Source organism: Leptodactylus fuscus, chromosome 10 (genome assembly GCF_031893055.1).
Source record: "Leptodactylus fuscus isolate aLepFus1 chromosome 10, aLepFus1.hap2, whole genome shotgun sequence".
Lineage (NCBI taxonomy): Eukaryota > Metazoa > Chordata > Amphibia > Anura > Leptodactylidae > Leptodactylus > Leptodactylus fuscus.
In genome coordinates, this window is record NC_134274.1 from 9,431,473 (window position 1) to 9,457,348 (window position 25,876).

The 25,876-nt window shown below is 43.7% G+C and overlaps 1 protein-coding gene across 2 annotated transcripts; it reads right to left on the reverse strand.

The window, feature by feature from the left end:
• Positions 1-429: 429 nt before the first annotated feature.
• Positions 430-24,858, reverse strand: RRP12 (ribosomal RNA processing 12 homolog). 2 transcript variants are annotated; one of them, XM_075258528.1, is made up of 34 exons: positions 24,644-24,858; positions 22,221-22,444; positions 21,618-21,701; positions 21,412-21,488; positions 21,217-21,322; positions 20,854-20,970; positions 20,625-20,763; positions 19,822-19,949; positions 19,298-19,396; positions 19,108-19,199; positions 18,455-18,566; positions 18,031-18,131; positions 16,151-16,265; positions 15,921-16,063; positions 15,723-15,844; positions 14,822-14,886; positions 14,557-14,719; positions 13,635-13,789; positions 13,441-13,502; positions 12,290-12,383; positions 11,612-11,770; positions 9,752-9,832; positions 8,699-8,804; positions 8,267-8,374; positions 8,023-8,180; positions 5,763-5,854; positions 5,151-5,306; positions 4,519-4,688; positions 3,960-4,064; positions 2,814-2,863; positions 2,283-2,358; positions 1,412-1,479; positions 1,229-1,311; positions 430-809 (listed from the first exon to the last, which is right to left on the reverse strand). In XM_075258528.1, the coding sequence occupies exons 1-34, from the start codon at positions 24,780-24,782 to the stop codon at positions 710-712; spliced, it is 3,849 nt and encodes a 1,282-aa protein (XP_075114629.1). In that variant the 5' UTR covers positions 24,783-24,858; the 3' UTR covers positions 430-709. The 2 variants fall into 2 exon arrangements, with proteins under 2 accessions (XP_075114629.1, XP_075114628.1); XM_075258527.1 differs by having other exon boundaries at positions 3,954-4,064.
• Between the last annotated feature and the right edge of the window lie 1,018 nt (positions 24,859-25,876).

Consider the following 25,876-nt stretch of genomic DNA (forward strand, 5'->3'; position numbering starts at 1 on the left):
CAGAATGAAGGGGTTAGAGCCTGTTCACACCAGCACTTCTGTTGCTTGTGTTGAGAGTAGTTATTAAGACGGGTGTCCCAATCGTAAGAAATCACCCCCATAGTCTGTTTATAGACTTATCAAACCCCCTGAGCTTCTGTGATAAAGATGGTGCAGCTTCAGACCGCCTGCCTCTCTGCCAGCAGCGGCTTCTAGATGCCTTTAAGATGCTCGGAGAATCTGTACTTGCCAAAAGCAGAAACTCACCAGGTGTAAGGAGTTGTACAGACAATATTAGGAAATGTTCCCTTAGGAAAGTTGTGTATATATAGAGTATTGCCTATAAGAGATATTCTGTAGTTCATATCTGCATAAAACAGTGCGAGATTATCTCACACTGACCCCGAGTAGTCAGGACACCTATAAGTTACTATATAGATTGTGTCCATTTAGGATTTATTTAGCACAACAAACGACAGTCTGATATAACCACAAAGTCTCCTGAAAATAAGGAGCAAAGGAAAACGGCTTCATGTCTTGAAATTAATAAAATAAGTTTATCTTGTTGCTCCTCATAAGTCTCTCTGATGCTCCTGAATGTTCACCCCTTAGCCTTGGCAACCTCAACCATAAGCGATCTGTCCATGGGCAGAATTTAGATATGCAGGGCACCAGATGGCGTGCACAGTCCATACAGCGCTGTGATGATGATGATGGGTGGGGGATGGTCTCACGCTCTCCGGACATTCTTCTTTTTCTTCCCGCTCAGGGCTCCCCTCTGTGCAGCTTTAACCAGACCTTTAAACTGGCCTTGCATCTTCGCCTTTTTCCTGCAGAAGAAAAACCATCAGTAATCCATCGTAGTATTGTGAAGGGTTAACACATGTAGTAATGTAATGTTATACAACATGAGATCTACTGTACACCTACACCACCTAGCATGCCCTGACAACCACAACATAAGATTACCAGGCGTAGTTATACAACCAGAGAGCCACAGGTTCAAGATCACTGGCACAGATCTTGAAGATTTGGACGTTTTGGTTTATGTTCCACCCAACAGAGTCATGGGTCAGCTGATGCAGCAGTCAGGACACTTGCACACGTACCCCCACCCTCATGTACCTAAGAACATGCTCCATGATGGGGAAACATTGCAATGTGTAGGCCGAGTATCCTGGTGCATGTCATGTGGCATGGAATACAGCAACAAGGTTATTGCCCTATTATGGGGTAACTCTTATCTTACCTGCGGTTGAGCTTGGATTTGTTCAGAGGTATATAGGCATATGGATCGTGTTTGCCTTTCTGTTTTGTGTCACCTTTTCCTTTCTGTAAAGTGAAAAAAAAAATTAAGTGTTACAACCATCAACATCCATACTGATATGAATGGAGTGCGCAGCCATCTCGTTAAACTGATACATAAAGTTACCTTTGACTTGTAAGCCTTTCCAAACTCAGGATCTTTGGAAACAGGTCTGTGTATTCCGGTGCCCCCAGCTGTCGAGAAAGAAAACAAGACCCCACATAGGATTTATTAGAATGGAGTAGGATTACATGGCGGAGCGGGTACATGTCATGTAATCCTCAGCTTATTATTGCACTCGCTGTACCTGCTAGACCGTAAATCTCTAATGTAAAGTATGTTAGATTCCAGAGGACGAGGCTTCCGCCTGACTTGTTATCAATGCAAAGAGCACCAGAGCATGAAATTCAATATTTCCCACATTAAATGTATCCTGACACCCGCCTAATCTTCTCCATAATGGACAAGCAACATTGATCTGAATGGAACTCCCAGGTGAAAATGCAAACCTTTACCACCAATAGTTATAGAAAAAAATCTCTGCAGTCAATCTGTTTGGTCTACAGTGCGGGGAATACATCAAGACTAGTGTTCTGTATTCCTGCTGGGGGAAGCTGAATTATTAAGAGGCTTTAGCCTATATAGAGAATCGTAAATTCCCTCCAATGGTCGTCTCCAGCCACTACAAAACTACAACTTCCAACATGCCCTGACTGTGCATGCTGGGAATTGTAGTTCTGCAACAGCAGCAAGATGATGGGTAAGTATTGTTTGTAACCTGAGCCTGGAGACAAAGACACCTCAACTCATTAGCTATGGCCATATCTGTACAGTTATGTATATCTCTATATTATGTATATAGGCTGATCCATTGTAACAAACTGTCAGGACAGTCGGGGTCTGTGGTGCTCACATACTACAAGCTTGTCCAGACCCGACAGAATCCTCCGCTGTGAGACGTATTAGGTCTATAGAGGTTTTCAGGCTGGGGATTTACCTTTATATTTTGACATCTTCTCCCCAGACTCGTCGTCATCATCGTCTTCCCGGAATCTCTTCTTTTGGGCTTTTTTCTGTGAACACCATTAAGACTTAGGTCAGCATGTATTCCTAATAAATATGGACTATACGCCATCACTAGCCAATGTCTATACAGGAAGCCCACCACCCTATATAACAGAATAGCAGTGAAGTACATCCGTCCTCATCTTTAAAGGGATTGTCTGTACATCCATATTTTATGATAGACTGAAATATATCAATACACCTTTTCCTATAGTATTTGGATAATGTTCTGCTCCAATAAGCATGTGAGCCGTGGGCACAGACACCTTCCTATCAGTCTATAAACCTGCCAAGATGATTCAGAGGAAGGCAAAAGAAACGCCATGAGGTGAACGCCAACAGCCCCATATCAGTGGGAAAAATACAAATTGTGTCCCAACTTTAATATATGTAATGTAATTGGGTTAAATAACTGGGTCATTAGTCTATCCCAAAAATGTGTAGACCGAGTCCTAAAACTTACAGTTCGAATTCCAACTTCTTGCATGAGATCCGCCATCTCTTCATCCACACCTGCCAGGCAAGATGAAAGCCACAAATGGTTACAAGGTTTAAAAAAAATACTCATTGCATACGAGCTACAGGTCCCATTAGAGGAGACCCCTACTCTTTCCCCCAAACACTGCCCACAACTATGTTTTTATTGAAAAGCAGGTTCCAGCTATTATAGCCAGTGCAAAATCCTTCTTAGGGGACACTGTACGCCCCTACAGAATGCTACATCTTATGCTTAACATACAACATGTCTGAGCTCTGTAAATGTGATGCATTCACTCTCTATGTATGACTTATGACTCCATAACCTGACTGACAGGTACCGGAGACTCGGGAAGTCACTGCAACTAATCGGCTCTAAATGTACATGGCAGAAAATCTCAATAAAATTGTCGGAAGTCGTGTGAACATCAAGCAAATCTCTGAGTAGTTTCACTTAAGAAGGTAAAATCTGTGCATGCGGCACTCAAGTGTCAGTGTAATCTGTACGAAGAGATACATAAACATTTACAGCGCTGGCTCCATATATGTGCATTTAGAGGGGTTTGCCAGCATCACAACATTTATGGCCTACTATTGGGATAAGCTGTTAATATCACATCAGTTAGGGTTGTGGTGCCAAGTCACCTGCTGTAACCTCTTCTATTGTTCACAACGGTCTGTTGTAGACATGGCGGGGCAGGGTATTGTCCTGTATAAGTCAACACTCTTTAATAAGAAAAGCTACCATACCCTGCACCACAACAAAATATACAGATCAATGTAATAAACTGAAGCAGGCCCCTTGTCAAGAGTCAGACCCAGACCAACTTTATATTTCCAATCTTGGAATCCCCCTTTAATTAGTGTGTTTCTATTGATGAATATGGATCTTGATGCTTTGCATCACCTGGAGGTTCCCTGGTACAATCTATTATATCATGGAATTTTTTTTGCCATTTGAGCCAAGGGAAGAATGAGATTGTAACACTCTTTAATGGGATTCCTGCTCTGGAGTCCTCCAGACACATTAACATACAGATGATCTGCACCTTAGACATCTCATTACAATCACATGTACTCGGTATAATAACTGTCTCTGCACCATGTATCCGGGTAACACTCGCACCTTTACCTTTTGACTTCTCTTCCTCTTCATCATCCTTGATAATAAGTTTGCCATCTGCAGTGATTTTGAAGTCGTGGCTCTTCTTCGTGCTCTTCAGACCCGGTTTTGTAGCTGTGACACAAGAGATGAAACACAAAAGCCCTCGCATCAGGAACAATAGAACGTAATAATTCTGCACATGGACGTGTCTTACTAAATGGTAATGAGACCGATGCTATCACACTGAGCTCCTGCACAGGCCCCGCAATGTGTATGGCTTTCTCTATTATTTATTTACGTTAATATTTCTTTATTGTAATTTTTTTTTAAATAAAAGGAATAAAAAATAAAAATACAACAATAAATAATTTGACCATTTGTGATTGTTTTTATATTGAATTTATTATTAATAATAATTATATCGTATAATGTTAATAATAAATATTGCAGGGTATTTACAGAACGTACACAAATGCAGAATGTAGTCATAACCTGAATATGTATGTGTATGCGTGTGTGTGTGTGTGTGTGTGTGTGTGTGTGTGTGTGTGTGCGTGTGGTTTCCTCCCGGCAGGTAACTACTCACCTAATACGCGCTGAGCAGCATTTGGATCAAGGAAATTCAGCGGCTCGTCTCCTTCTCCCTCCTTTAGCCAGGCCTGGCTCATCTGCTTGACTTGCTTCTTCTGCTTCTTTGTTTGCTTCTTATCCTCTTCTTCATCCTCCTCATCTGAATCTGCCAAGATCTCCTCTATGCTAAAGATTAAAGATTCACAGCAGGTAAGATACAGCTTACAGGTTAAGTAAAAAAAATCTAAAAATGTACAGTAAAGCACCTAAAGTAATCTAAACATTGTAGCCTTAATATTCTTTGCAGATTCATTTTGTTATTATATTTCTGGTAGGTCGGACCTTCATTTTTCTATTAGGAATTAAGGTCATCAATTATTCAGCCTGAAAAACCCTACACAGGGATCTTCCAATTCCATAACACAAAAGGGAAGTTCCAAATACTATAAAAAAAAAAGTGTTATGAAAAAAATCTGCATAAACGTAACACATACCCTTTGAAAGAACTATGTGACCCAAACTTTTTGGCCACCAGCAGACACACCTGACAACAGCTTTGTCTTCTCTCACCATTAGAACCTCATACATATTTAACCAAGCCAGGTATGCATGCAAATAGAGGATTCAGAAGGAATAGCTGTTACTTACTCATCTCCCTTGCGCTTGGTGCCCTCTTCATCTTCATCTCCCTCTGATGCCGCCTGTTTTAGTGCTTTTCGCTTCTTGTTTTTAGCTTCAGCCTTTCGGATGTTGACCAGAACCTTGTGATAATCCGTCGGGAGCATTTCCTTCACCAAGTCAAAGCTGGAAGTACAGAACAAGTTTATTACAGGAAACAAGAACTACAGCATGTGCATATGATGTGTCAGTAGGCCATAGGATAAAGGTGACCCATACGTGTACATTAGTGATCTGCATATTGTAGGTTCTGAGCAGACAACAGGGGGCGTCACAGTCTGTGCTATCAACATTAACGGGATTGTAAGAAACAGGATAAGGGATAAGTCATCGCCATAAAGGGTTCAAGAACATTAAGGCAGCTGTACATGTAAGTGACTGCTAAAGCCAAATACAGAGTCTTAGAATGGGGTAGCAATGTGCAAGCATAACCACAGCCCCTTTCATACCAAGGTTGTCCATAGTCAGACCCTGCCAATCAGACATATTACCCATCCTGTGTACAGGGGTAAGTTTTATCTGTGGTACAGCCCCTTTGAGCTTCCTCTCACTGTACACATTTGCCTCCTCCTAACCTCTTACCCAAATTTGCGCATGAACTTCGTGAAGATGTTCTTCAGTTTCACACGGAAATGTCGCCTCATGTCCTGGTTGATATTTCCGATGGCCTCCATCTACAGATGAAAAGAAATAGGATTTACTTGGAGCAGCCACAATGGTAAATCAGGGAGAACATTGCAGAACACAAGGCCAGAATAACAACTTATAGAATAAACCTCCAGAATATCAAATACATTTCTGACGATGGTCCAATAGTAGAAAGTTCATCAGGACTCCGACCAGATAAAACACAGAGGGCCCCACAGCAATAATGACATAAGATTTCTCGCTGGTTCACGTCACAACACCCCATCATCATAGGTCAGGAATGGCCGCTGCTCTCAGACTACCTCAGTCCTTGCAATGCCCACAACTCTATGGTGGCCACTGCAAGGGAAATTGGCATAACCTGAGACCCCATAGCAGCTGTATACTCTGCCTCTAGGGTATATATAGGAAGTACAATCTTGTCACGTCCTGCTCTTACTCAGTGACACAGATATACCGTATTTTCCCGACTATAAGGCGCACATAAAATACTTCGATTTCCTCAGAAATCGAAAGTGCGCCTTATAGTCCGGTGCGCCTTATATAAGGCTTGAAGCGGCGGCACGCGAGGAGTTAAGCGGCGGCCGCCGGCAAAGTCTCCATGCCGCTTCCATACATTGCAATGGGAGCGCGCTATTCAAATAGTATTCGTTCATCTCTAACTATTTGAATAGCGCGCTCTCATTGTAATGTATGGAAGCGGCATGCAGACTTTGCCGGCGGCCGCTGCTTAAAGGGATTCTACTAGAGATGAGTGAGTACTGTTCGGATCAGCCGATCCGAACAGTACTCGCTCAACTCTAGATTCTACCATTAAAAGAACTTCTTCCCCCTAACCACGTCGGAATAGCCTTAAAAAGGCTATTCGTCTCTTACCTTTCCCATAGCCAGCACCGCCTTCTCCCTGAGCTGTGTTCGCGCCTTCCGTGTCGTCTTCTTTGGGCCTCATGGATGACGCATGCGCAGTCGGCTCTGGCTGCGAGAGCCTGTTAGAGCCGACTGCGCATGCGTCATCCATGAGGCCCAAAGAAGACAGAGACGGAGCTGCGGAAGAAGGCGGCGCTGGCTATGGTAAAAAGGTAAGAGACGAATAGTCTTTTAAGGCTATTCCGACGTGATCAAGAAGGAAGTTCTTTTAAAGGTAGAATCCCTTTAACTCCTCGTGTGCCGAGCGCTTCCATTCATTTCAATGGAAGCGTGCCATTGAAATGAATAGAAGCAGCTGGCACGCGGGGGGTTAAGCGGCCGCCGGCAAAGTCTGCCGGCTGCCGCTTTCAATCATATAAGGCGCACCGGACAGCGCTGCGCCTTGTAGTCCGGTGCGCCTTATATATGGACCTAGGCAGGACTATAAGGCGCTCATGGGTAATGCGCCTTATAGTCCGCAAAATACGGTACTCTCTATTAGATCACACACGTTACTGGATATTTTGTGGATTTCAGGGGTTTGTCTTTTGGTGCCCTGAGGGGTCCGCAGACTTTCAGAGACACTTGTCATTGTGCAATTGGGGGGGTGCGGGTAGATGTATGATATACTGCTAGTGAAATAATATACGAACTCCAGGGAACGTCCATGTTATTACTGAAGCCCGGGGACAGACATTTTCTGCAGTGCAGGTGACTTTTCCCTGACAGCTGCACTTACTAGGCTGAAAAAGACATTTAAAGGAGACACCTCAATAAAATGGCAAGTCCAGGACATGAGATAAAACATTCTCCTCACTGAGGGCTCCTTAAAGGAACACTGAAAACTGCAATGCATTATAGTATAGTCCTATTAGCTCCTCAGAACCATCTCGTAGGAATTGGATACAGAAATCGGGCTCCATTCACCTTCCTTGTCCTTTCCCTTTTTTTTTTTTTTAAAGTTAGGACAAAATGAGTGCACCTAAAGATGGGTGGGGCTTAGCTTGCCTAGCTCCCTCTAGTGGCAGAGATAGGTATGGCCAGAAGAATATAAGAATGGATGGGACTTGTACTGCCTTAGCTCCACTGTACTATAGTCAGCCAGCCCCATGGCACGGGTAACTACCTCTGATCTGGCAATCCAGCCGGCTGAACACCACTTTGGATTACATGACCCAGGGTGGTGACGTGACCTGAACTCCCAGATCCAGGTCACCAATCCCCAGACAACCACTTTAAGCAATCCAAGAAAACAGCTCAACAATGATTACAAGCGAACGTGACTTACCATCATCTGCAGATGCGAGGTGAGAACTTTCAGGTCCGTGATGAATATGATGACTTTGAAGAAGCCCAGAGCCGCCTTCACCACCTCCCTTGTTCTAGAGCTTAACAAGAGACAGACGTTCTGCAGCAGCTGCTCGATCACTTCCAACCCCATGTGAGCTGTTATAGGGAAAGAGACAACAATTCAGTCACTCATCAAATATGAATCAAGATGGAGGGTCTTAGGTTTAATGTACGGCACCTACCTTTAAACTCAAATATGAGTCTGGTCAATGTGAGGACTGTGCAGGTGATCATAGTGACAGAACCGGTCAGTCCAGCATAGACAACCGTCAGGTACCGGTCCATGGCTTCTGCAAGAGGGAAATAAAGACGTTGGATTTAGTCAGACTAACAACCACATATCAGCAAGGCCTCCTCCTCCTGTCACTGCCCAATTTCATACACAGTAATCTGCTGGCTTTAGCCGCAGCAGACTGACATTAGGTGCAGTTCTTAAAGTTCCACTTACATAGTAATATCCACCATCTGCTAACAGAAAAATGCAAGGTATAGACTCCTGAATAGATATAGTAATAGCTATAGTATCAGGGAAACCTGACGAGTATATGTAGTGTAGGGAATAACTTATGGGTGTATATATTACAAATACATACATACATGCTCATATGATTTACCTTTTGGATCACTGACGAATCGCAGGAAGGCATGGCCTATCTCTGCCAGCAGAGTATACGCATTTTTCCTGGCACCCACAGACACTTCTTTGGTACAAATCATCACCTTATAAATAAAAAAAATATATATTATAAATTACATTTTCATAAAACTATAACCATAAGGTCAATTTAAAAGCACAAGTAACCTTACAACAGACTTTGAATAAATCAGTAGCGCAGTCTGTGTACATGAGGAATATCACTATGTCTGGTCACTACATGACTTCTATTTTGCATTTTTATCAGTTTTCCCCTCTGCCATCTCTGTCTATAATTCTCAGTTGTCTTAGAAGTGGTCATTGGGGTCTAGCTGCCCTGGGTCCGCCATGCACTGCACACAAAAGTAGAAGAGAATCTGCTCCACATCAGAAGCATCAGCAGAAGCTTACAGACCATTAGAGAGAGAATTACTGACCTACACCCATGTGAATAAAGCACTTGGGGTGAGATAGAAACTTCCTATTAGCTGCTGCAATCTCTGTCTATGTCTCTCCTGCTCACTTCCTTCCCATTCCTCTCCCCATGGACCATGTAATCTGATATCTCTGTGAGCTGCAGTCCAGCAGAGATTTCAGAGTTAATGTTCGTTCAGAAGGAAGTAAATGATAATTAAATGGGGGCGCTCACTCCCTCTACCCACCCAGATGCCAGATTGCATCTAAGGGGTTAAGCTGCTGGAGTCGGAGCCTTTTCCATCTGCAGCTTGTACCTAGAAGAATTGTAGCAGGAATAGGACACAGAACTGCACCAAACTAGTAGGACACTAAGTGATAACTATGTCCAATAGTACAACGCAGGACGGGAAGGGGTTAAGGTGCAAACCAAATCCTACCAATAAAGGGAGCAGATGTTATAGAAAGATTTCTTTGAAGTCAGAACTTTCCCTCAGTATATAAAAAAAACCCATCATAAAAGGTCTTGTGATGTGGACGACCCCGGAGGCTCCAGTCTGTGCACTGTCTGTATAATGAGCGACGACACCTATATACATGAAAGCATAGGGACACTTACCTCCGGGATAATGGACGTCATGAATTCTTCATGGTCCGCCGTGAGCTGCTTGACGATATGTATCAGACACTTCAGACGCGGCTGCCAACAAAGGGTAAAGAAGAAGTTATTATTCCCTGCCAAGCGCTCGCCATTAATAACATTGTGCCCAGTATACAGGGCCGGCGCTACGGAGATGATTCACTAATAATTGCAGCCTGCACCAACATACCAAACCTAAATGTCCCTAATTGTAACAGCTCAAGTAATGGCCGCCCCGGACCTCCTGGAACAAAAGGATCCCGGTCGCTGTAGGCATAAGTACCAAGCAAGAACTTACACTCTGTGCCCAAATCCACTCGCCTCTCTATAGAAGCCCAACAACCGAACATATGACGGCAGTGACTGCAGGACGCCAATTCTAGGTAAATGAACACTTTTCAGGCTGGCTCAGCTGGAGCAGAAACATCTCGGCTTATGAAAGGGCACAAACCCAATATAAAATACAACATACAGGAACAGAAGGTCTCATGAGGTTTGCGGTAAGTACGTGTCCCAGTCACCAGCAGACTTGAGAGGGACACGTAGATGGTGCCGAGCACACGCTGCGACCTAGGGCTTAGGCTCAGCTGTGATAAGAATTAGGGGTGCAAAGGAGACAGAAGACGCTTCACTGTGGGGGCCTGATAGCATGAAAAACAAAGCTATACATTAAAGAAAGCATCTAATGTACAGATGTAGGATTTTGTTACTGGTAGACTCCCTTAAGACTAACAGGGTTGTATAGACTTAGAAAATATTGCTGTATTCCTACAACAGCTCCACACTTATCTGCTGGCTGTGTGTGGTATGGCATCCTTATTCACTTCAGACCAGGTAAGCAGCATTTCCAGACACGGCGCTATTTTTGTGACGGTCACTCATCCATACAATGAGGGTTACAAAGCTCCCCAATTGAGTGGCCATAGTGAAGAGTATGGAGTGACCGCTGAGCATGCAAACACTTCTGCTCTCCTCTATGTCTATTTGTTCACTCTTATTTTTTATATATGTGGGGTTTTATATTTACTGCTTTGGTATGTTTGGCACCCCAGCTGACTTAGCACATTCTCATATGCCACATTCCTACCTGCTAATTTTTTGTGGGCACTTCAGCTCCTCCATTTATTGTTATTTATGTTTATATGTTTGTGTATTTTTAGATTAATAAAATTTATATTTTTGATAATTACGTTTGGTCTGGGTTTTTTTTGTTTTTCTCCTCTATGTCTATGGCACTGACTGAAACACCCAAACAGTCCCATAATAATACCATACTAACCTCTAAAGCACAGGTTACCAGAACACACAGTGAAACATTACCTGTCACCTGTGTCCGAAACAGGGAGAGTCTGCTGAAACCGCAGCCTTAGATTCGTCCATAACACCCCAACAATAAGACAACTTCAATTCTCAACACACAAAGAAATTCATTTGCACAGGTAAAGATTATCTTGGAGAAGACGTATCTAGAATATCCCCATAGTGAGCCGTCTTATAAATATTCTGGAATTTTCCAGCAGTAACCAGCACTGTGTGACCGAGTCATAGCATGATGCCATAAAGATTGCATGAATACATGAAGTCCTATCCACCATGTGGGAAGATCTGTCATATATACCTACCTAGTATGGATTATCTAGAGGGGGGGGGGGGGGGGGGTATCAGTACAGTATAGGGCGCAGCCACTCGCATAGGGTTCACAATATTCTTCACTTTGGTAGAAACACCATTAACCCCTAAGTATATTGTAATTCACCCCTACACTACAGACATAGGTGGATTGCTAGATTCTAGGCATCAATGTGCATGGAGCCCAGGACCACTGCCAGGCTCGCTCACCCTCTTGGCAGGAGATGAAGCACTTTTCAGAGACCCCAGAAGAGATTTCTTCAGCTCCTCCAAGTTGTTATTGACAAAGTCTACACACGACGGCCTCTCCCCTCCGCAGATCTCCTCCAGGATCCGGTACGCCTTCTTCTGCACACTGTGGTTTTTCTCCTGACAAATAAAAGATATCAAATCAGTAAGAATTGTCACTTGGAAAGGAGCAATTTCTACTCTATGTATGAAACGGTTTGAGCAAAACTTGTGCCTTATTTTGCCCCTTTTTGAGGAGGCTCTGCCTTATTTGTATCGAATATAATCCCTCCATCAGTGATGCATAAAACAAATGGTCCATACAGATGTAGCAGAGTAAACCCGAACTTCTGCAGCGTGATATCACAGAAGTCAACAAAAACCAATGAAAAGTCATTGGAAAGTATTTTTTCTTGACTTGTGCATTAAAAATCATGTTGCAGAAGTTCAGGTTAAAGCTGCTAGCTCTGTATATAAGGGAGATGCAGATTGATAGGTTTTACAGTCTGTGCCGCACAATCTTTGTGCACTTTTCTGACATATGTCAAACAACTTAATGCACAATGTAAAAAAAGACTCCTATATAAAACATGGTGCAGACGTTTCCTCAAATGACTATAAAACCGGAGAACCTCTAGTAGATAAGGACGTCGCACTGACCTCAAGCAATGGCAGAATGGTCTGGTAAACCCTGGTCATCGATGGTTCATCGGCATACGGCGCCATCGCTGTGATAAGATCCAGCACGAGCAGTCTGCAAAATCAAAGAAAGCCACAGTGAGTATTGACACAGCAATGCCTGGATCTGGAGCAGTCAGCACACGGCGATCATCTCACTTCAATGAACATAATATAAGGGTTACTAAGAAAAGCTCAAACACCGCAGCAGATTTACTTACTACTTACTGGAATTACACCAAAGTGTATGGCAGTGACTCACATTGTAGTAAGGTGTGCCGGATCTAACACTCAGGTTCACCGGCACAATCGGAGTGGATTTTCCTTAGTAAATCTATCCCACAGTTCATTGTCAGAAAGTTTTGGTTTTAACACATAATAAATAAAATTAAAAGGTGCTGCATGAATGACAGCCCTCAACACAACTTTTCTATGCTTAAAAGGTTGAAGACCTCCATTAAAAATTCAAGATCGGTGCGGTCCAACACCCAGGACACTAAGGATCACCAGTTTGATACGGCATGAGGATGCAGCTTTGTTACATCTTATGACCAGCAGAGATTGTCATCCCCTGGTCGTGGGGTCACACAAAGTAGTGAGGGCTCAGGTTCAGTGTGTGATGTGACTTATGCCCAATTTACACTAGCTTATGTGTTCCGTCCAGAAGGAGTCTGCAGGAGGACCCCCCCCTCCCCCCTGGACGGAATACAAACGCAACTGTGCAGTTAGAGCGCACGGACCCCATAGACTATAACGGGGTCCGTGTGCTTGATTGATTAGTGCGGGCAGTGCACGGCAAGCGCACAGACCCCATTATAGTCTATGGTGTCCGTGCACTCTAACTGCACAGTGCTTGCAGTTGCGCTTGTATTCCGTCCGGGGGGGGGGGGGGGGGGGTGTGTTTCTCACAGACTCCTTTCGGACGGAACACATAAGCTAGTGTGAACCGACCCTTATTCAGTTCTTTAGTCTTTGTGTATGGGATTCCATTATATGCAAAAAATCAAACATGCAAAAGAATCCAGAATTCAACAACATCCAAGCTCTGCCGTATATACTGTTAATAGGCTGCGGTGTGTTCACTTCTAGAAAAAAGAACATTAAATAAAATCTCCATAACACCGATCACTTACTTTTCACTCTCCGTCTTCTCTGACACTTTTGCGCTGGCTTTTGATAATAAATCGCAGACCAGCTGTAACACAAAAATGTTTAAATAATAAGAGATTTATAGTAGAAACAATTACAAGCAAAATGTCCCTAATGCAACCTGCAGGATAGGGGACATATAAAGCAAAGACTGGACCTGGACATATTAACCTCTCACCTGCTGGTCTGTCACACTCAGGTAAGCACGGATGGTTTCCAAGACAGAAAGCTTGTGTGCAGCGCCCTCTCCTGGTTCAGGCACTTTAAGGTATACATTGAACAGTATAGGAAGGTAATTCTTGGCTAGTCGGCTCACTTCAGCTTTATCGGCCTCTGTGCATAAATAAAAATGTATATTAACTCCAGCAAGGGTTTGTCATTGTGTTGTGCATGAGGCTTAATCCCTAGGAGGAGGAGGAGGTTTCAGCATATAGGGCCACGCTCCACATCACACTGGTAAGTGACAATATGGAATAAGCCATATCCACATTGACAGGGCTAAAACTGTAATTTTCTCCCATTGGTGTCATGTGAATGTGAAGAGATAATGTTAACAATGGCAGCTCAGGAAATGTACGTCAACCGCATAAAGTTTTCACGAGGCGAGGAAGGTGATGACGTGCGAGGATCTGGACACAAAGCCTTCCTTACAATCACATATGTATGAGATATCGGCATTATACATTGGATATTGACGTGGTATTAAGGAATAAATTTAATAAGGAACAAGAGTCTCAAGGGTGACCTAGACTGACAGAAAGGGGAGGAGGGCCTGGATCAGCCTCATAGCACACTACTGGTTACTGAGAGGGCATATAGCTAGGATATATGCCATATATATGGGGTGTGTGTGTATATATATATATATATATATATATATATATATATATACACACCCAATCCTGAGAATGGAGGAGCCACTGTACCAACATAGCATTGCATCTTGTTCTAAGGTTTTCCTGCATGGAGGTGCAGCATTTATGTAAATGTTGCTGAGCACCAGTGTGCAAGGTAAAAAGCGTGAGGGGGCCACAGCACCACCGTAGTCATGTTCGGTCACAGATAACACCACATGGCACTGTGCCATCAATGTCCGGTACCTGCTTCACAGCCTTTGTTAATTAAGGTGCGCAGAGCCTGACAGACGGTGAGACGGAGGTCCGGCCGATCCATGATCATCATACCCAACGTCTTTGCAATGTTCTTAAAGCAGGCAGCGACATCTGTGGGTCCGGTGCAGAAACCTGGTAACATTGTCCAGATCTGGAAAATACATGACAGTGAGATCTAGCCATTGTCCTGGTAATGTCAGGGAGTATATACAGTGCTATAGCGCAATATCTAGGCTTAGACTTATAGACTAACCTGCCACTGTAGCGTCTCATAGATCTTGGCTTCCAGATTTCTCCCGGCCTCAGCGAATTCATTGGCTAGAATTAAGGAAATAGGGCAGATATATTAGAAACAGTTACACGACTTGGTGCAGAGAGTCTACAATTTGGAATTTTATACTCAAAAAAATGTCCCATACAGATATAAGTCATTGACTGAAGTTAAGGCCCCATGCACACAACCAAGATGAAGGACCAATTCTTCAGCGGAATGACCTCGGATGACACGCAGAACATCATCCATGTGCCTTCCATGACACAATCATATCTATGGGGGCTTCTGATTACTTCTGATTCGGAGACACGGATGATTATAGTAGCAGAGATTACAAAGTTCTATACGGAGTCGGACAGTCCCATAGAAATGAATGTAGTGCACTGCACAACTTCTACCGGTCATTCCCTTCATACACAGGGCTAGAACTATGTTCTTGTAATGGGTGGGGGTCCCAGCAGATGCGCATTGTAGGAGGGTTAATAAAAGGTCACACATAACATAAAGGCTGCTCACTGTCCACAGGGATTCTGAAACATTTTACACTGCAGAATCGCTGAGTCAAGAACCAACAAAACATTCCCACATATCTACAATTGTATCTAATGAGGACAATCCTCTATGCGTTACAACATTAGCACTAATGTATCTCCTGATCTGATAGTTTGCTACAATGTATCAGTGCAGGTAATAAGTATCAGTCTAGAGATCAGACTGTTTGGCTGACAAGGACATAACCCTAATAAGTATGACATCAGTCCTGTACGGATATTCAGCTTATGGCTATGACAAGTTCCCATTCACTGGCAGCATGCAGAACCTGAATATGAAGGTTAACTGAAACATCACATAAAGACTAAGACAAGACATTAGGACGCACCTCGCTTCTTCAGCTTTTCAGCCAGGGGCAGGAAGTATCTTGTGAAGAAATCCAGCTCTGTGTTCTTCACGTAGTCTCGGATCACAGGAACCAGCCAGCTGCGTGGGAAGTCAGAGATCTCTCTGGAAGAAGAACAAACGCCCATAAATATCACTTCACCCCTGGAGAGAACAGTCCAGTCTATAGGATGATCCTTACTCTGTGCCATCAATCTGCAGGGGGATGGCCTTCAGGACCACCTCGGGGCCCATGCTCGCCACAGCTTCTCCCACCACGCGATCCAGCTCTCCGGTATAAGGGAAATGAGAAGATATCCGCAGGTCAGCGAGAGTCTGCAAACACTGCAATGATAATGGTCAGATGTTCAGAGAACACAGAGGTGAGGCCACGTCAGAATAGTGCCATCATCATGTCATGACATAGATTACCTTCTTCATGACTGGGTGGAAAAACTTCCCAGCAACCTCAAAAAAGGTCTGTAGGACCTGAAGGACAGAAGCCCAGGATGCATGAAATCTGTAGGACAGGCCTTCTTCTACAGACCTGAAAGATACAGACATATCATATGAATAGTAATAAACCCCATAACTCCAGGTACATGGCTTGTACTTTATATTCGGGAATATAGAAGGACACGCAGGGGAAATTCTCACTGACAATGAAAGTGCTTTGGTGGCAACTAGGGAGGGGTGATATATGTTGGCACTTGGGGGGCTGTTGCTGACATTAGGATGAGTATAACATATACTGCAGATCTTCATTTTAGAAGAATTGGAGGTTCAGGTTATTGAACTAGTGACTGAAGTTCATGCTTTCTTTTCAAAAAGAGGTTCAGTAGCAGCTGAGGCGTGTGTTATAAGAAATGAAGCATACAGAACATTCACATTGAGTCTACCCAAGTATTAAAGCAAATTTATTTAAACTATTAAAACGGGACAAATTAGCCAAAAAGCCCATCAGGTAATAGTCGAGATAGAAAGATAGTCCACATCAGGGACAACTATAACGCATGCCTGGCTACTGCATACTCCAAGCACAACTCTATCAAGATGTAGGTTATCCCAACACTAGCCCAAAAAACATTGCTTAAAGGGGTTGTCCCGGATAATAAATTGCAGGCAGCAGGGAGAGTTGGGCTGGACAATTAAAAGAAAGACAACACGATCGTTTGCACGCCAATTTTTACATCATTTGTGATCCTTTACCCTGCAGTTTCATTCGGACCCTCTAACGTCTGAACCTGAACTACTATTACACTGTGGGGGGTCTCTTCATACCTTACAGTAGACTTAGCAGAGGCCAATGGAGGAGAGAAGACATAACAAGCAGTGTTACTAAACTCTCTTGGGCTCTGACGCTGCTGCTTTGTCCTGACATCCTGAATGCTGTCAGGGATTGCTGAGGCCCAAGCACATGGTGTTGTGATGCAAAGACGCCTGAAGAGGGTCAGAACTAACGCTGGAGCCCAGGACAGACGTTCTATCACCTCCAGGGGCCTCCACTAATCATACTCCAGGGTCTGAAGACACTCCACAGTATAACAGCAGTTCCAGTTTGGACAAGTTCAGTCCAAATGAAACCAATGTTTCTGAATTTTGCGGGGTTCGCCCAATACCTAGGTGACTTGAAAAGAGGCTTAGTCTAAATCGCCATTCATTGTAATTGAGGTAAAATGTCTTAAACGGCCTGTCATAACGGAGAGCCAGAAAACATAAGCATTCATATTTCTCAGCATCCTCTCCTTCATTTCATGCCACAGCAATGACGTCACGCAGACAGGACCGCGCCAATCACTGTTCTGAGATGACAGCGGTGATGGCCTGCAGCTGTCCAGTCAACAGCAGGTATATGTCAATTTTTTTTATTCTATTTTTCCCTCGCTGCCTACATTTAATTTTATGATCCCAGACAATCCCTTTAAATGTGCCCTACACTTTTCTGCACCTAGTTAAGTCTAAGGTGGACCCTCAGGTAGTGCCAAAGGAGCATTATAAGGCTAAAAAGACAATCAGCCTATTGATAACGTGTCCCCAGGACCACCACTGACCCGGAGAATAAAAAGGCCACTGTATCAGTCTAGTGCTTAGTAAAGGGACCGCAGTACTACGCCAATTCAGTTCTGCAACCTCGCAATTCTCAGGATCGGGTGAGCAGGGAGAGGATGGACTCCAGTGATTATATAAGTGATGACATATCCTAGCAATGTACCATGTATGGGTATACATCTTTAACTTCTATAACCCCAATGAAAGCAAAGTGAACAAATTACAGTCTAATATAAATTAACCAACAAGAGGCCAGGACTTACTTGAACATCTTAGAGATGTGACCAGCAGGTCCGGCAACAGGAGAGGAAGAGACCGGGCCAATCTCTGCAACATGGGGAGCAACACATTCTGTAAGGAGAGACTGGGGAAAGGCAAACACGTAAGAGAAATTGTAACAAGAGAACGCAGAAGGTTACGGGAACAGTCTGAGCACAAACTGCTTCACTGTGTTACACGTGGCCTGGTACAGGGACTGAGAAGACACCACATGACAAACAGGTTCACCCCATGTCATGCTCCATCCTGCTCCTCAGGCCCTGCGCCAGGTATGACACAAAGAATCAGCTTTGCTTGGATTGTTCCTTTAATATCAACAGTAAATAGTGAACAGTTTAAGGTCTACTTTGGGTAAAAGACAGAATAATCCACTAGAAGTGACAACCTAGAGATACATCTCGCACATACCTTCAACATATGAGCAGCCGCTGACACAACCTTCGCATGTGGGGACAGGAGGCAATTCATGGACGTAGTGAAAAGGCGAGGAAGGTGACCGAGACACAAGTCACCCTGCAATCTACAAAAGAGAAATAACAGATCACTGCAAAGTGAGACATCACCATGGCTGGCATGACATAAAGGTGGCGACCATCTGCAAAAATGTTGTAAATTGTTCAATACATCTCAGAATGAAGCCTCTCTGCTTGATTCAACATTTCCTCTCATATTACGTCTACAGCTCCTATGCAGACGTATATGCTGCCTCGAGAACAGACTAAAAATAACCCTGTGTAGTCGGGTCCTGCAGTCATCCACCATTAAATCTGTTCCCTAATGCTCCTGTAGTAGAAGAACATAACACGGGCCTAATTCTACCTAATATTGTGCATGAATACAAACTATTTTCTGTTATCTGCCACTGTGACATGTCCGCTTCCCGGTGAATGTGAAGTACGTGGTCCCACTGCAAACCCAACTGAATCAGCAACATATGGCCTGAGTGATATGTATCTGCCATCTAGTGGTGATATATCAAACTGCAGTACATGCACAGGAATAACACAGGAAACATTTTTACGTCTTCCTTTCAAATGGTATAATAGATAAAGGTTTCGTACCGGGACAAATTTATGTGAGCTTGTTCCATGACAGCCAACCATGCCAGCAAGGGCTGCAAGTCGTTCTCATTGGGAAGATAGTCATACAGAGCCTGGACAAACAAAAAAGTAGTAAAAAACATTATCATCAGGATGTACTGTAACTGCACGTAATATGTGAGACTTCATGAGAATATGGATTTGTACTTACAGTGATGATCTGGGCATTGAGCTCTGCAGACAGCGCTTGGGCACTTGGCTTGGCGTTGAAGAGGGCATGAAAGGCTTGCATTGCACAGGCTGTGATCAGCTGCGGGATAGAAAAGTACAGCTTAAAACTCATATAACCCCGCAATCACATAAATATGGACAGTTCACAGGAAATCCATTGCTTAAGTAACTTCAAAATCCACCTCCTTCACTTATGGAACTTGCACGCTCCCCTTATTGTTTACACATGAGCAGCAGCTCATATACATGGGAGGATTGCCTGGTACTGAAACTCTTAATAAATACAGTGAACACGGAATATACTGCACAGTGGAGAAACCATCAAAGTAAAATCTTACAAAGGAGAAGAGTAACTCTAGTTTTCAAACTAGTCATACATTTCCAGGAGGAATAAGAGAGGCATTAGCAGTAAATAACTTCTATTTTGTTTGTGCTCAAGCAAATTACATATTAAAAGTAAAGCTAAGCAGCCTTGTGTTAAGACGTGTGTATATAGAAACTCACCGTGTGACTCAGGGTCATGACTTTCAACAAGGTCTCACAACAAGACTTTACCAAACTGATTGGGAAACATGGCAGAACATCCTTCAGCAGCGTTAGCATGTGCAGGGTGGTGGTGGCTTCTTTGCTGCCTGTAGAAAACAACAAGATCAATGTAAGTAAGTTAGTAACTTTATCAGAACAAATTGTAATTGACCCGACCACCAGGATGTTCTATCTGTAGGACAGAGTGCAAATACCCAATCAGTGAGGGATGGACGGCTGCAACCCCACTTATACTAAGATCTGGGGGTCCTTTGCCTTCTGCTGCGCATTGGCTGCAATCAGGTGAATGACGTGACTGGTGACAGACAGCGATCCTGTTCACTTCAATGGAAGCAATGCCGACAGCCAAAGAAAACCACACTGCTATCTCTAGCGCTCCTAGTGAAGTGAATAGGAGCACCGTCCACCACCAGTTACGCCATTCACCTGATTGCAACCAATGCGCAGCAGGAGGGAAAGGACCTTACTGTATTGTGTCTGTAATTCCCACAGAAGTAAATACGAGTTACATAGACACTGCAGAAAACTCCCAACCACATCAAAGTGGCAGAGACGCAGGTTTTCCTATATCACTCATGAAAGGCTTAGACGACAACCCTTTATATCTCATGCACACTTCTGCTACTTTCATATACGATTTTTAAAATGTCCTCGGCAGCATCATCTGCACAGACACTAAGACAAGCCGCAGCTGTACAGATACTATGATGCATTACTGCCTGAGGAACGGATCCTAAACCCTTATTCTCCATATGACTTACCTCCAGACTTCTCAATTTCCTGAATGCAAAATTTAGCTGTGGATTGTGCAGCTGGGTGGTAAGCGGGGGGTGAATCGGAGAACATGAACTCACTGCCTTTTAAGATGGAGCATACACCAAGCTGAGCAGCCTTGCGGATCTAAGAAATCAAGGAAAGAAAAAACTTTGTAAATTTCTGACCCTCCTTTCTGGCATCGCAAAATATTCCGAAACCTTTCTAATGACTTACTTTTGGTTTGGCATGGACAGTGAAGCTCAGTAAGCCGTGGTACACCTGCAGGGTGGAGGGATAATTCCACACAGAGAGGTCCTGCTTGCGTAATAAAACTGCCAGGCAAGAGATTACCTGCAAGCAAGAAATGGATCAGGTTTATAGGAGTCATCTCCAATCACAGCAGCTACCTACAGCAGAACTAGGGGGGGGGGAGCTCACTGTAAACTGATTTTTTTTAGTTGATCTGCACCATATCAATCCTGCTGCGGGTCTGGCCAGACTTTAGTTGAGGATGTCACCCATTGAAATACACAGAGTGAACGATATAAATCCATAAGTAACATGTAATAGATCTGCAGCAGTAAAGATACCACTTACCCATCTAGCAGCAGAGACGCTGCCAATCTTGGCCTGTGATGCCAGGATATCCATGAATGCTTTAGATGTGTCAGAAAACCTCTTAATCAGCACCGGACCCGGAACCCTGATAGATAACATATGGTAAAACCACAGAACCACCATGAGGTACAATACATTAGAATATCACACAGATTTAAGGATGAACCCACTGACCTCTTCATAACCAGATTAAGCAGATAGGCAACAGCAGCCAGAGACTCGGAGGAGTCAACTGCTTCCAAGGTTGTCATCTATAAGCAAAAACACAGCAGATCAGACACCTATTAGAGCTACTTATATTACAACATACACTCAATTATTATGCAGTGGATCTGCTCACTATACATGGCCACCTCATAGATGGAGGAGACAACACTCACCAAGGCTGCAAAGTATTCAGTTTCTGTCTCATTTCCTCCCTGGGATCGGATCACTTCAGTCACAGCCGCCAGCACGGCGCAGATCTGAGATGGGAAATTAAAAAAAAATAATAATCACAAGTTACAGTAAAGAACCATCCTAGGCGATAAGACTTCATCTCCACTATACAGTACATTCATTGTTTGTCATTGTCACCATCACAGGGCACATACACAGAGAGAGTGGAACAGGAGCAGAGGGGGGGGGGAGACTTTGTTATTGTGCAGCGTTCTAAAGACATAGTCATAGTCGCTAACAAAACAATATAAGGGATGATTTACCAAGATTGGTGTTTTCCACACCAATCTGTGTCCCAACAAAACCTGCACACTTTGTAATAAATAAGGTGCATCCTCAGATAGTAGCAGCAGCAATCTAATCTTCACATGCTCAGTTATAAGTTGCCCAGGGCCCCCCATGCCTGGTGGGGACACACAAACCTCACACTATAAGAATTACTGATCTACACATTGTCACATATTGGACCTCAAACATCGAGCTGTAGACGTTGTCAAGTAAACAAATATAGTGGGACACATCGCCCTCCGCTTGTACTTTCCTACCTCTTTATGAGCCGCTGAGTTGGACTCCCAGAATCTCTGCACTTTGCCAAAGGTAACATTGGTGCAGTCGGACAAGCCACTCAGAAAGGTGGCTCCTGACTTTTCTGTCACGGCCATTTCTGCGTCATCCTCCATCTCTTCTTCAGGCTTCTTCTGTATGGAGAATGACCCGGACTGGAGATCATTGTGGAGCTTTAGAGCGTCTACTGTCAGGTCACTTTTACCTGAGACGAGGGTGGAAACCAGAAAAGGGTTAGGGCACATCCACATATATGTACTGAGCCACTATAGCCCAGAATATGGAAATCACACTATACTGAGAAACAGAGGACAGAATAAGAGCGGTCGCATTCACTGACAGCAAAAGAAGAACTTGAAAATGGAGAAGACAAAGAAGGGAATCAATGAAGACCTGATCCATTCCCCTGCTGGCAAAGTCTCTCATGAGCCAAGATCTGACGTAGGTTTCAGCATAACTTACAGCACTTTTCTGAAGCAAACGATAGCAAATTTGACAGGCCGAGGCATCCGCACCCTGATCACTTCTCTACACACTTTCTTAAAACTTGGAAACCAGGCACGGAAAGAGCAAAGTATCAAATCTTTGGTACAAGAAAGGCCGTGCACCACGTCTCTGCAATAACCCTAGACATAGAAGGGTTTCCCCATCTTGTAGTGATGGAGGGTCCAACCCCCCAACTGTCCTAAGAATAACTGGTCCAGCCATTGTCAGGACTAGTAGGAGTCCTCCACCATATTCAGTACAGTGTACAGATCAGTAAACACAGCACAGATGACACACGGATCAGTTGGGATCTGTGTCATCTGTGGTTTTCACAGATCAATACAATGAAATGAAATTAATGGACCCAGCTGCAAACAAGTACAGGTATAGGACCCCCACCATATTATGCAGTTCTACGGCTCGGACACACAGCCACAAAACTTACAACTATAAGGGTGCATTCACACTGAGTATACAGAATCAACGTGTACAAAGCAGATCCCATTCATTTCCATGGTAGCCGGCATACGCGCGTATCACATTGAAACCAATAGGGGAAAAAAGCAGCCCATTCATTTCAATGGGGAGCGCACGTATGCCGGCTCCCATAGTAATGAATGGGATCTGCTTTGTACACGTTGATTCTGAACGTGTTTTAATGTTCAGAATCAGTCAGCGTATACTCAGTGTGAATGCACCCTTATAAATGGATCAGTACTTTTATCAACAATTACTGACCAGGGGAATAAGCCGCTGCTATACAATTTCCCAAAACCAGAAAGGATTAGGCAGTGAAATTCAATATACCTAAAGTTTCTCTCCGCAACATCGTACATCAGTAAGAGTACAAAGAGACCCCCATACACATAAAATAGTCATCCAGTCTGGCACACATTACAGAGGTGCTCCGAGACATTTTTTTTTATTATTATTATTTAAAACTGCTGCTAGAAAACAAACTTTACCCCCTCTCCCCCAATCACAGGCCTCAGCAGTGACCTCCTCACAAATAGCATGTGACTACTGTGATGAGCTGTTTGTGAAGAGGCGACTGCTGAGGCCTGTGATTGGCTGCTGCGATCTTCTAATACAAACAGCACAGGACCTGCATAAAAACCAATAGTGACGGCCTGGGGACAGGAGAAACAAATCAACGGCTGCTACAAAAGGGGTCCTGATCATAAGAACCCTATATATATAGCAGGGGTCAGCAACTTTCAGCACTCCAGCTGCTGTGAAACTACAACTCCCAGCATGCTCCATTCACTTCCATGGGAGTTCCAACAGCAGAACCAGTATGCATGCTGGGAATTGTAGTTTTACAACAGCTGGAGTTTACCTACCCCGGTCTAGCAAATAGACCAAGGACACCCCCTTTAAGAATCAGAGCCATCAGTGCGGACAGTAGAAGTTTCTCATCCTCTGCATGTAAATAAAATGCGCTTCCATTCACTAACAGCAAGCAGTGTTGTGGTGTTTTGTCCCTCTTTGGTTGTGTGTTTTGTTGGTCCTGCCCTTGGGGCCGTGTTGTGCCTGTGGTAGCGCCTTCTGTGTGGTTTGGTGTTGTATGCTCATGGTGCATGTTTGTCTTTTTTGGCCCATTTTGGGCGTTGCGTGGTTGTTTTTGTGCTATTAGACCTGCCCATGGTTGGTCCTCATTTTGCGTTATTGCTATACCTTGTGGTTTTGCATGTTCGTTCCTTTTATTTTGTTGTAAAATTTTCAATAAAATACAGTTTACACATAACAGCAAGCAGTGATCCTGATAACTATGAAAAACACCCCATAAAGCTTTATTTACATCAAACTAGAAAATCCCTTTAAGAACCCCAAATGAAGCTGATAAAAGTGGTCACCAACTTCAGGGGCTCCCCCTCCAGACTAATGTCTGTGCCTAACAACTTGCTACCATTCTCACCGGAGGGAGTGCTGAAGAACCGGCTTCTGGCTGCTTCCCGGTGCCGTTTGGCTTCTGGGTTGGAGTCGCTGCTGTGTCCTTTCTTCCAGCGCTTTAGTTTGCCTGCGGTACCGGAGCGGAGTTTCCCCGTCTTCCCCATGATTGCACGCTGTATCCACGTGTGGCCTGTAACACAGCGATCACTTCCGTCCCCAGCCGGGAGCTCAGCACTCTATGGTACAAGCACCGCCAAGAGACGGGACTGCAGAGCACTGCCCTCTGGTGGACACTACGAGAATGCAGGGGGGAGTCATCCTACAGAGCAAAAGAGAAAAAAAAAACCCTTTATTTTACGTAAAATCTTCAAATATTTAGGCACAAATTTTGCATTTCTGCTCTAAGATCAGTCATATAAACTTTTGCTTTATGTTTTGAATTAATCCAAGTAAAATTACAAGTAAATCACCTAATTTATAATTTGCACTTTGTAATGTATTAGGGTTTGGCTTCTGATGTGGTCACAATGATCAAAGTGTGAACCCAATGCAAAATTATCACTAGGATTGCAATTTTAACATTTAGACATTAGATGTCAGTATAACCATTCCCACAGGATCAGGAGGGGAGCACTTTCTGGCTTTGCTGCTAAAGGGGTTTTCCAAGCTAGAAATATTGATGATTTAGGCTTAAAAAAAGGAATCACTAAGGGATAATACACACAGTGATGTCACAGTACAGGGATAATACACACAGTGATGTCACAGTACAGGATAATACACACAGTGATGTCACAGTACAGAGATAATACACACAGTGATGTCACAGTATAGGGATAATACACACAGTGATGTCACAGTACAGGATAATACACACAGTGATGTCACAGTACAGGGATAATACACACAGTGATGTCACAGTACAGGGATAATACACACAGTGATGTCACAGTACAGAGATAATACACACAGTGATGTCACAGTACAGGGATAATACACACAGTGATGTCACAGTACAGGGATAATACACACAGTGATGTCACAGTACAGGGATAATACACACAGTGATGTCACAGTACAGGATAATACACACAGTGATGTCACAGTACAGGATAATACACACAGTGATGTCACAGTACAGGGATAATACACACAGTGATGTCACAGTACAGGATAATACACACAGTGATGTCAAAGTACAGAGATAATACACACAGTGATGTCACAATACAGGGATAATACACACAGTGATGTCACA

Bases quoted from the DNA above. Each gene is read 5' to 3' on its own strand.
- RRP12 (XM_075258527.1), bottom strand. From the start codon at position 24,782: ATGGGGAAGACGGGGAAACTCCGCTCCGGTACCGCAGGCAAACTAAAG. The intron at 20,764-20,853 runs GTAAGTCATTAG...TTGATTTCTTAG, and splicing joins CTGTCCATGCCAAACCAAAA to ATCCGCAAGGCTGCTCAGCT. The intron at 19,200-19,297 runs GTAAGTACAAAT...TTGTTTGTCCAG, and splicing joins TCAATGCCCAGATCATCACT to GCTCTGTATGACTATCTTCC.